The sequence below is a fragment of the Gigantopelta aegis genome, chromosome 2 (genome assembly GCF_016097555.1).
Source record: "Gigantopelta aegis isolate Gae_Host chromosome 2, Gae_host_genome, whole genome shotgun sequence".
NCBI lineage: Eukaryota > Metazoa > Mollusca > Gastropoda > Neomphalida > Peltospiridae > Gigantopelta > Gigantopelta aegis.
Genome location: NC_054700.1, coordinates 27,415,297 through 27,427,685, shown reverse-complemented (window position 1 = coordinate 27,427,685; position 12,389 = coordinate 27,415,297). Strand labels below are relative to the sequence as shown.

The 12,389-nt window shown below is 39.3% G+C and overlaps 1 protein-coding gene across 1 annotated transcript in view; it reads left to right on the top strand.

Moving 5' to 3' along the window:
• The window catches only part of LOC121383352 (ras GTPase-activating protein 1-like), a 66,353-nt gene that overhangs the window by 26,881 nt on the left and 27,083 nt on the right, over positions 1-12,389 (top strand). Inside the window, exons 11-15 of the mRNA XM_041513333.1 lie at positions 598-680; positions 1,982-2,055; positions 2,316-2,403; positions 3,440-3,657; positions 8,806-8,882. Of these exons, the coding sequence (XP_041369267.1) occupies positions 598-680; positions 1,982-2,055; positions 2,316-2,403; positions 3,440-3,657; positions 8,806-8,882 (540 nt within the window). The remainder of the gene's footprint in view (positions 1-597; positions 681-1,981; positions 2,056-2,315; positions 2,404-3,439; positions 3,658-8,805; positions 8,883-12,389) is intronic.

Below are 12,389 nucleotides of genomic sequence, written 5' to 3'. Positions count from 1 at the left end.
TATTAGACGCAGTAAAACATTAGCCTATCTTCACCGAGTATAGTGTTTCGGAGCAATGAACGTTTGGACTACTGAACCTTCGGACTATTGAACCTTCGGACTATAGAGTGGTTCCCCCTAAAACCGGTGTCTATTTCTGAAACCACAAGTGTGGCACGCTTTGATCAAGGCAACTTGTTAATGCTAAGTAGGCAATTACATGTACCTTAGTCCTCCCCCACACACATACACACAAATAACAAATGGAACACTATAATTAATAGATTTTTGTTTTCTTTCTGGTGCATTCACTTATTTTTTAATTTAAAAAAACACAAAAAAACATGGCCCCTTGTCTGTGAATAAGTTCACCCCATTCTAAGCTCATAATGAGTTGTCTTGGTCCCCTGAGCTTATTTGTGGTCAAATATTTGTATACCTGTGTCTAGTTTATGGTCTTATTTGACAAACCTCCCTGTTCCTTTACATAAACACATTTTTATCAGACATTACCAAATGTAAACAGTTTAAAGTGTACACCTTGGTGCAGTAATATGATAGATCAGTTTCATGAGTCACATTTTATTGTTTGTTATTAATAAGTATTGTCTTATTCAGGTGAAAAAACAAAGAAGTGGAAATTATATTACTTCGTGTTAAATGGTTCTGAAAGGCTGCTGTATTTCTTTGAAAATGAAAGAGTAAGTTGTCTTGTGTGTTGTTTTTGTTGTTTGGGGGTTATTTGATAACTAGTTTACTTTCTGTTCACTGAGAATCATCAGTTACCTGCAGTTTCTCCTCTTGTTAGTCCCCTATCGGTCCTACCTGAGGGGACTATAGGTTTCATCTCCGTCCGTCCATCTGTCTGTCCGTCCCACATATAGATTTTTTTTTTAGAATGCCTTGAGATATTGAGCTGAAATATTTTTGTATAGCTTTATGATGTACTGTTACAGATCAAGTTTGACTTCCATGGTGATTTACCCATTTTTGACAGTAGTTTAAAATATACTGAGTGTCGTTGACCAAATTGTCTGTTCCTCTTTTCATAAATGTTTGCAGTGGGTTTAATCTGACCACTTGTAGAATGTTAATTAATCAACAGCTTTTCAACTACAGGCAAACGTTAGTTTGTGCTCAGTAGCTTATATCCAGTTAATTATAAAGTATACTGCCCAAGTCAGAGATTAATGAGTTACTTGACAAAATGAGTAGTAGCAGCACAAGATCTTTTATGTGTACTTTGCCACCAACAGAATAGCAATTCTATTTATATTTAAGTTTGACACAATTCACTTCTTTGAGAGCAAAATCAAACAACGCTAACAATTATTACAATTGCTCTTTGAAGTTAACCAGACTGTGTCTATAATTATGTATGTAGTGAGGCCCTCAGCTAGGTACGGACACTGGCAACTAAACACAGGATCATTTCACTCTGCTTAGAAAGGTTGAATTTTGAGTTGTCAAAGTTTGACTGTGTCACGTGTGTGTGTGTGTGTGTATATATATATATATATATATATATATAGACACACGCACACACATACACACACACAGTGGGGAGGGGGGTCCCTATTGCTAACGGAAAAGAAAAAAATCATTAGCATGTGTGAAGGGCAATAGCTTATCTTTTCTGTTACTTGCTGCCTTGATGATATTACATAACATAAATAGTAATTATTACCCATATGGGCTAGTGAGAAGTGGGGAAGGAAAAGTGATTTTTCCTAGGGAAAGAAAACCCCCATTTCTTCCCCTAGATTCGTTTTGACATCATAAACAGTGCATCACTATAGGCGGTTAATTGTGTGTAAGAATAGTTTCTATGGTGGAAGTCGTGTCAATTACTAACTTATTGCCAAGTAGCTCATTGAGTATTCCTTAAATGTCACATCAGGCTGTCTATAGGTTATATCTTAATATATGATAGTATTCTTCATATTAATTTGATTGTATTAAATTATTTATTAGAAATATTAATGTGTTTGCTATATTTCAGAGATCTAGACCAAAAGGCCTGATTGAACTCTCATACAGCGCGCTCTACCCAGTGCATGACAGTTTCTTTAGCAGGTTGGTGTTAACACAAACAAGATTTTTTCCTTATATATCTTCTGTTTTCTAAATAAAAATGTTGCCTAAATTTTTCATCGGATATATAAGACTTTGTCATACAGAAAGATGTGTTCTCACAAATAGGCCTGAACCTAATCAGAAAAAGGATCAATCTCCCACTAACTTGCCCATCTCTCAACTATGTCTAAATGTGATGTTCATGTGTGTTTTATTTATTTTCTGTAGTAATACAGATATGTATGATGTTGTTTTTGCAGACCCAACTGTTTCCAGATTGTGAGTAATTTTAACAACAACCAGGTACAGGTGTGCTACCTGTCTGCAGACAATCCGGACACTGTCCAGGTAATGTCATACTGAGCAATTATTGCACTGTGATCAGATGGAAATGATGTTTTAAGGAGCAAAAATAATAACATCAACCGAGGTCAATATATATTTTTTGAGCTCCATAAAACATCGTATTATATATATATAAACATATATACCTGTCCATAGCAGCAACCATAAATCCCACCCATTGCATTTTTGCGTCTTTATTTTACCTGTATATAACAGCCACCTGTATATATATATATATATACATGTATATAGTGAAACCTCTCAGAACCAGACCCTCTGTAAACCGAAATTCCCTCAAAACCGGACCAGTACAGAACTTAACCTCTCTAAACTGGATCCATCTTTATACTGGACATTTTTATTGGTACCAATGATGTCCAGTGTAGAGGGGTTTCACTGTATATGTTAAATATTGCGCAATACTACAAATGTTTTAAAATAATTTGATATGCTATTAAATGTTATTTTAAAAAAATGTATGGCGTCCATGAGTATTGTGGTTTGCATTTCCTTTGGGTGTTGGATTCAAGAGTGCATAACTCTTTAACAACCCACAGCATGGTCACGGTCAGGGTTGCGTGTGTTGAATGTTTAATGAATGGATGACTGAATGTTTAACAACACTCCAAAACAAAAATATGCATCGGCTGTTGGGTTTCACACAAAGGTAAGTGAAGGTTTAATAACACATCAAATTATTTTAACAGTATACTCAAATGATGCTTCATTTTCATAGCTAACTAGTTGTTGCTCAAAGTTTTGTGACGAGTATAAATATCTTCAGACCACACTTTGTTTGGCCATTTATAGTCCGTCCCATCCTCTTACAAAAATGTGTGTTGTAAATAATTTCAGTTTGGTTTGACGTAAGAAGAAAAGTAAAAGTGTTTTGGAAATAAAAAATGTGTGTGCAATTTAGAAAACAATTGGTTCAGAAATAAATAGTATTAAAAAAGGCGATTCTTGTGGGACGGACTATATTACGTTAACTACTATGCAACCTGCCTTTAATATGTTCTGTATTTTGTGTTTCCTACAGAAATGGATCCAGTCGGTGAAACCGTATATTGGCGCTGATAACGACTCGTGTCTGAAGGAATTCCACAGTGTCACGATCAATGTGTTTGAGGCTCACCAGCTTCCTAACAAACTGCTGAATCATCCGTATGCAGTCGTGTCCCTTGGCAGCGTAAAGGTTTCCCGAACAGAAGTAGGAGAAGCCCCAAACCCGGTCTGGGAGGAGGAGTTTGTCTTAGAGTATGTAGCTCACTTACACTTACACTCTGTTTTAAGCCCCTGATAACCATGGAAAAAGATTTCTTATCATTTGTCACTAACAGGGGCAGGATTTAACTCAGTAGGTTGAGTACTTGCCTGAGGAAAGTCCATATGAAAGATCTCTTGCTGCTAATGGAAAAATGTAACGGGTTTCCTCTGATGACTTAGTGTCAGAATGATGAAATATTTAACATCCAGTAGCTGATGATTCATTCATCAGTGTGCTCTAATGGTGTCGTTAAACAAAAACATTTGTCACTAACAAACTGTCGGGTTAGATTTCGTAACCATCTGTCCGTCTGTCCCACATATAGTTTTCCAGAATGGGTATATCTTTTTCATGTACTTTTACAGATTGAGTTTGATTTTCATGACAATTTACCAGTTGTTCACAGAATTATGACTCTTGCGCAGTACTGTCAGAATGCTTGTTTGATTGGGTGGGTGACTAATATGACATCCTTTTAATTTGGCAAATGTGTAGTATTCTGCATGAAAGTTTCTTTTGTAGCATTGCAAACACTATATTTCTGAGAAACATTCTCCACTGTTACCATTTGTAATGCTAAACCAATATATAGCTAAAAACAGGGCTTTAGATTGCAACAAAGCTGAGGCAATAAAAGATGTGCCCCAAATAAACAAGCTCAAATTAAGTACAAATATGCTGACCTCAAAACATTTCACCTCAAAATCAATGGAATGTTAAGCAGTATTTAGATTAAAATAACTTGAAATGCATTTCTGAATATGTACATCTCTTTAAGAAGCTATTATTAACATTACTGCACTAAAAAGACCTCGGTGTGCTCGGAACAGACAAAAAGGCTGTAATGCCCAAAATAGTGTGATCTTAAAGTACAGCCTTTACATATGAGTAGTGTGTAAATATTTTCACAGAAAGATCTTTTACCAGTAAAACCAGTCAGTGGTATTTGACAGATTCACCTCAACTGCTGCAGCTGTCCGCCGTAATTGGCAATGCCGTGGAGATTGCCACAGAGTTTTTCATTCTCAGCGGCATCTTTTGCCATGGACTATATTAGATTGTTTTTCTTCAGTATTTAACCCCCCCCCCCCCCCCTTTATTGTTAAAAAAAATAAAATATACTTTGTGAAAGTAAATATTAAAATTAACTGCACTGTTACTACTTAATCTCCGCACCATCGGGCATGATCGAAAAATACCAGCATTAAGCGAGTTCTAACTAGGTCACTGTACTTTGTTGACTATTCATAGCACGTGCCTTGCAGGAACCATTGGATTGCGAGGGGTGGTGGGGGGTGGTGATAGCTTATACATTGTTGAAAAGTGGCTATGGTGCAGTACGGTTGTTTCATTTTGAGTCACATGTTCAGCATACACTTCTTCAAGTCACTTGAAGTGTTATGGTCTGTCTGATGATGAGATATTTGTAGATATACCTAGATAGAGATTGGTCAGATAGTTTAATGAAATTGTCTGCGTCATTTATATTGACAAAATATACTAACTTTTTTTGGTGCTGAGTGTCCTAATCTTCTCCCCCCCCCAACCCCCCCCCCCCCCCCCCCCCCCCAAAAAAACCCAACAACAAACAAACAAACAAAAACCAACAACAACAAACAGACACACAAAACTATACCAATTTACCAATTTGAAAACGGGGGCAGTCGGTCTTGGTGACTTATTTCCTAACAGAAATTTAAAGAAATTTATTTAATTCTATATCACCATTAAATATATTCTGACACTTTGATTTAATATTATTAAAACATAATGATTGAACTGGTATGCCACTGAGGACAGATTATGCCGTATATGATAAATTGTCATCACCTTACTACCTCATTGTTCTTGATCATGTATATGTATGTGTCATTCGCATCTTAACTGTTTCATCACTTTCAATCAACAAATCCCACCACTGGTATAGATGAATCTTAAGCATATTGGCCATTGTCAAACAAAATAAATACCTCATCCAAATTAAAATAAAATTCGCGAATTCAGATTTACTTACAATCCAGGGCCCCGTTCCACAAAGCAGTTTTAGCCCTAAGATCACCGTAAGAGCATAGCTACCATATACACTTAAGGTGATCTTAGGGCTACAATCGCTTCGTGGAACGGGGCCCTGAGTGGTAAACATGTTATCAATAAAATTGTTATTTTTCCATTGCATTGTTTTTGCTGTGGTCATTTTCTTAATTGCAGTGGTTGCACCTTCAGTACATAACAGACTTAAAGGAGCTCAATCACAGATTTAGTGGTCCTTATTTCTCTAAATATGCATTATAAATGGAAATTACATTCATTTAGAATACCAAACCTAGTTATTGTATGATCCAAAACATTTTAATTGAACTACGATCGAGGGAATTCCATGACATGATTCAGTTTTAAAATTTGGAACTCTTCTTTAAATGAGACATTTAAAAAACGGAAAAACAGACTTTTAGTGATGAGGCTATATATACATGACAACCGTATAATGTATTTTTGGATTTTATATAAACGATCACCGTGCATATATTGTCATATAATACCTTGTTGGGTCAATAATTAGGTCAATCATCTGTGAGAGAGCGTGTTTAATACATAATATTATACTAAAACGCAAAAGAAACGCAGGTCCTGAAAATGCGAAAGAATTGCACTTTGTAAAGCAGTATCTTTGGTGGAATTGAACCTCAACTGTGTTAAAGGACATGGCACACACCCACACCGCAGTCCCACCTGCGTGTCAATTTCATTACCTGTGTGACGTCACGAATTCTCAAAACACGTTGTTTGCACGTGCTGGATCATCCGTATCATGAATCCAGTGCAAACACACTCATTGAAATGCTTATAAAGCCTACACACCTGGATTTAATCGCATAAATTCAATTTGAGTAGTGACAGACAACAGAATCACATTTTAAAAATGCCGCGACTGACGCAACTCCAGCGAGGGATGGCCATCGGGATGTTGCAAGCCGGACAGACCCATACTGCTGTAGCCAGACAATTGGTATGTCATGTTTCGACAATCGCACGCCTTTCTCAACGTCACCAAATCACTGGATCTGTGAACGATCGACCACGCACCGGCCGCCCGAGGGTGACAACCGCAGCCCTAGACCGGTACATCCGGGGTGACCCACCTAGGAATCGGATGCTGCCAGCAGCTAACACCGCTCACCAGGTGCGTGGTCCACGTGGTCCAGTGTCCGCCGATACAGTCCGACGCCGTCTGAGGGCAGCAGGACTCCGTAACCGCCGTCCTTATGTGGGACCAATATTGACCCCTCGGCACCGCCAACAACGTCAACAGTGGGCGCAACAACATCAAAGATGGCGACGTGGCCAGTGGCAACAAGTTCTGTTTACTGATGAGAGCCGTTACAATCTTTCCAACGCTGATGGCCGAATCCGAGTATGGCGACGTCGACATGAACGTTACTCCGACTGCTGCGTTCTGCAGGCCGACCGATGGGGGGGGGGTAGTGTGATGGTGTGGGGTGGGTTCTCATTCAACCACAGAACACAACTTCATGTGTTCAGACAACGCGTTAATGCCGCCGTGTACCAAAATGACGTCATCAACAATCACGTCGTTCCCTTCTTTGCCGCTCACCCACGTGTGCGCTTTGCTGCAGCAAGACAATGCCAGGCCGCACACTGCCAGGGCAACACAGGCGTTGCTGGCTCAGCACAACATCCCAACGTTGCCGTGGCCAGCCTTATCTCGGACATGGCGCCTATCGAACACGTCTGGGATGAAATCGGACGTCGCCTTCAGGCTCGCGGACAACCTCAGAATATGCAGGCGCTGGAGGCAGCATTGGTCCATGAATGGAACTCACTCCCTCAGGCATTCTTTCAACGGCTTGTCAACTCAATGAGGAGACGTTGCACTGCCTGTTTGAATGCCCAGGGTGGTCACACGCGATACTGACTTTGACAATGCTACAGGTCGTCTCTTTCACATTTTTAACATGGACCCCCACCCTACTTTATGACATGAAACAATAGCCAAAAAGGAATTCAATCAAAAATTTCAACACCAATGTGTGCCGAATTGGTGTAGCTCCAAAATAAATGTTGAAATCTTCATTTCGTTTTGTTTTTTTAATATTTTATATCCAATTTAATGAGAACCTGCGTTTCTTTTGCGTTTTAGTATATGTGTTGGGTCTTCAGTAAAAACTTGCCCTTTTTCGGCTATTTCTTGTTCCAGCCAGTACACCACGACTGGTATATCAAAGGCCGTGGTATGTGCTATCCTGTCTGTGGGATGGTGCATATAAAAGATATCTTGCTACTAATGGAAAAATATAGCAGGTTTCCTTTCTAAGACTAAATGTCAAAATTACAAATGTTTACATCCAATAGCCGATGATTAATAATCAATGTTAAAAAGTTAACTTGTTAACCTTTAGAATTCAGTTAACGGTACATATGTATGGATGTAGGCCACTGGTTAGAGCAGTTCTGTTGATTAGAGATGGACTTTACTTTTTTCACATTGTCCATCTGTACATGTATTTGTAGCATTGTACAATCTAGTGAAATTCATCTTAATTGCTTTTGCACTAATTTTACATAAATGTTAAAACATTTTTTTTAAAGTTTTGTTTTTGTTTAACGACACCACTAGAGCACATTGATTAATTAATCATTGGCTATTTGATGTCAAACATTTGATAATTCTGACTAGTAGTCATCAGAGGAAACCCGCTACATTTTTCCTAATGCAGCAAGGGATCTTTTATATGCACTTTCACACAGACAAGGAAAGCACATACCACGGCCTTTGTCCAGTTATGATGCACTGATTAGAACGAGAGAAAAAAACAATCAGCTGAATGGATCCATTGTGGTGGCTCAATTTTGTGACGCAAGCACCTCAAGCGAGCACTCAACCGACTGAGCTAAATCTCGCCCCTACGTAAATGTTAATGCCAGCTGATCATTGAACATGAGTATTTGTGTAGTGTCTCCTCGTACAGATTTGTTGCTGAATGAATTTACAGAGCCTGTTTTCTTAAACACAGATAGCCCTATTTAAGAATTTTAAATGTATATAGTTACAAACTGGTAAAAAAGAAAATTGGACCCATTGTGTTTTGTTGATGAACATTTTTTATTTTTTTGTTCAGTGACATTCCAGCAGATGTTGAAGTTTTCACAGTATCTTTGTATAACAAAGTGAAACGGTCCAGAGATACAGAAATTGGTAAGAATTATGCTAACCTATTTGTTTAATATTACGTATGAATTAAATATAGTTATAACATTAATTTTTAATTCATAAAGCACAAAATCATCACCTACAATTTCTCTTTTTTCTTTTAATGTTAAAAAGCCAGGTCCTTATAAGATGTGTTGAGTCTTTTTAACAAAATAACATTAAATACATTTACTTGTTTAGAATATCGATGTTTGTGTATAGTTGTTGTTGTTGTTTAAAGCTTTAACGTGCATATATACCACGAAGGTTTCACGCACGCCTGTCCTGGGCCCAATCTCTGGCCTTTGCCAGTGACTGATTCCAGGACAAGGGGGGGGGGGGGGGGGGGATGAGTTTGAGGTGGGCAGAATTTTGAATAAGTATTTAGTAGTGTCCAGCGACTGCGCGGACCGACTAGTAGACACCGAAAATGGGCCGTGTTCTGACTGGCGTAATTTCGATTCCTTCGGGTCTAACTAGAAAAACCTAAGTCTACGGAGAATACCTGCACCTAACATCATGTCCGGACTATGAATTTAAACCCAAAAATAAGTTTGACTGCTCGGCCAAAACGATTTTAAGGTGATTTGAGCAATTGAACGGGCGCCAAAGTAAAGTGCGTTGGACTATTTATAAAAATATAAACATAAGAATTTTGAACTCGATCGCAAATGTTTAAAGTCCAACTAAGCCCAAAAAGGAGGTTACCTGTCCTAGTTAAGGTTGGTGCAGCAGGATCATGGCGAGTTGATGGACTGTTCAGGCCTGAAGTTGGGGAGTCCTTCAGTCAAAGCCTTGATGTTGCGGTGTATGGCTCCTGGGTATATGTCTCGTAGGACCATCTTCAAAATGCGGTGAATGGTCCCGTTTGACATCGTTGGCATCAGGAGCCCCTGCCTGTACAGTCCTTCCTGCTGAGCTGTCACGTATAGTTTTTCTGAATTTGGGGCACCTTGCAGTTGGTACTTCCCTTGTCCGGTTGGAAGTTGGCGCCAGTGCTTGTCGTCCCAAGGTCCCTTCAAGTGTTTGGCATCGGTGAAGTCACCGATTACCGCCCCCGTGTACTTGTGCGGCAGGAAGTCGCAGACGAGAATCCATTCCGGATCATCAGACGACAACGGTACGGTGACCGATGACATCTTCCTCTTCTTGAATTCTCGCTAGTCTGCCGCGGTGTCCGTAACAACAACAACTGCCGGAGGTGGTGGTGGGCTCGCCGGTGGGTCATGAGAGACCACGTGGCCCGTTTCCATCTTCGTCGGTTCCTCAACAGAAGGGACCTCCACTGTCAGTGGAGCTGACAGCTTTGGTCCCCCCTGGATGGTTCCTGGCGGTTGTTTCGGCTTGGGTGCCCGGTGTTGCTCAGAATGAACCTCCCTCGGTGGTTTAGCCACCGGGTTCGGATCACCCCGCGCCACGTCAAGTCCAGTCCTCCTCTTCGGAACAGGTGGGACCGCCCCTGGCGGTTGAGCCGCCACGTTTGGTCCCCCCTGTGAAACCTTGGGTCGCCTCCTCCTTCTTCTGCTAGGTGCGCGGGTCTTCCGGTCACCGCCGTATATCAGCGTGACGGTCGCCGAGTCGCCATTGTGCTCTACGCGATACTTGGACAGAGGCCCAAGCGCACGGATCACAGCCCCTAGGGTGGGGGGGAGAATAATCTCCACGTTTTCCAAACTCAACTTCATCCTTCGAGAGTTAGTGCAGAAGTCTTGTGTATAGTGTGTTTGTTAGTGGTGTAACGATACACTCGAATATTCGGTGCACCGAACAGCGACCTGTATCGTAGTTGTATTCGTATTCGCGGCTACTTGAACCGAATACACGCGAATATTATAATGTAACTGCATGTCGTATTTTTAAGCATACTCCAGTCACGCTGTTTGAATTGAAATTCAACAGCAATTATTTTATATCAAACGCAGACACGTAGGCTTACAATATATACTATTAAGACCATCATGACAATTATTAGACTGGGGTCTGGACCACTGTTTCGCAAGTCTAAAATTGAACATACGTAGAGGGTTTAGTGACAGTCTAGTTCAGACTTCGGCTGTTTCCGCTGCATTCGCACGGAAATGAGGTTAGCGTTCTGTGGTGTCCCATTTAAAAATGTTCACTGTTCAGTTTATTTTGTATTTTGATGTTTTAAGCACAGAGAACTGCACTTTATTTTTATTTTTTATTTTTTAAAAGATAAACTGTGTACATGCAACTGAATAAGCAAATGCATCATAATACCATGTTTTAATTATTATTTGTGAATTTCTGACTTGTCAGCACGTTTTTGCCTATATGCATTGTATTTATGAATAAATAGTTGTATTCGTCACCTTGTATTCGTGATACGTATCGTATTCGCCACCTAGTGTTTGTCATTATGCTGATGTTTGTAGTAGCTCAGAGTTAATCGATCCCAGTCGGTGGGCTCCATTGGGCTATTTCTCATTCCGGCTACTGCTGAGATATCGAATGCCATAGCATGTGCTATCCTGTCTGTGGGATGGTTCACATAAAAGACCCCTTGTTAATAATGGAAAACTATGACAGGTTTCCTCTCAAAGACTGTGTCAAAATTACCAAATGCCTTCCAATTCCCAATGATTCATAAATCAATGTGCTCTAGTGGTGTTGTTAAACCAGACAAACTAACTTTTACTAATACGGTCATAACAGATTTGTGGACATACGTGGTTTTAATATTTCACATTTATTTCTTTTCCCACATAACCTGACTTATAGTACTTGTTGAGTATACATGTAGTATAGTACCTGATAGTACTTATTGAGTATCATAGGCCATTCCAACGGCCAATCAAATGGCTAGAATCTTCCACTTTGCAATGGACCTACATGTATAGTCCGTGTGTGTGAAAAGGGAAGCAATAAATTGGCATATATAACTCTATAATGAATAGTGTTAAATCTTATATTAAAACATATTACTGAGTTTTAAACCCATACCAACTCAAAAAAAATTGTTTGCCAAATATTTCTTTGTAAATTAAAAAAACAAGTTTCTTAACAAATTGCCATCAAATTATATAGATTAATACAATTTTTAATACAAGGGTGAAGATAACTGCATTGGTATCGGAGTAATCCATAATGCTGTATACTGAGACAAAGGTAGAACTGTGCATTCTCTACATTGGCTGTTCCACCAGTTGTCTTCATACCTACATTTTAAAATAAGATTTAGCCCATGCAATTTGATGATAATTGTAATGAAAAAAGAAAGAATTTTTTTTAAAATGTTTTATTTGAGTTGATATGGATTGGAAACTTAATAACATATTATTTTGTGAATTTTATTTTGATTCATTACAGTTCCCTTTTAACGCAAACAGACTATAAGAAAGCTTAAAACGTTCAAGAGAATAGCTATGCTGGTTCTTGCACCCAGTTAGAATCCTTACAGTTACTTCACTTCTTTTACTCCCGTCATTGGCAGGTCGTGTTATGGCAGAGTGTTATCCATCCATACATCTGTCCGTTAACTTTTCTTGTCTG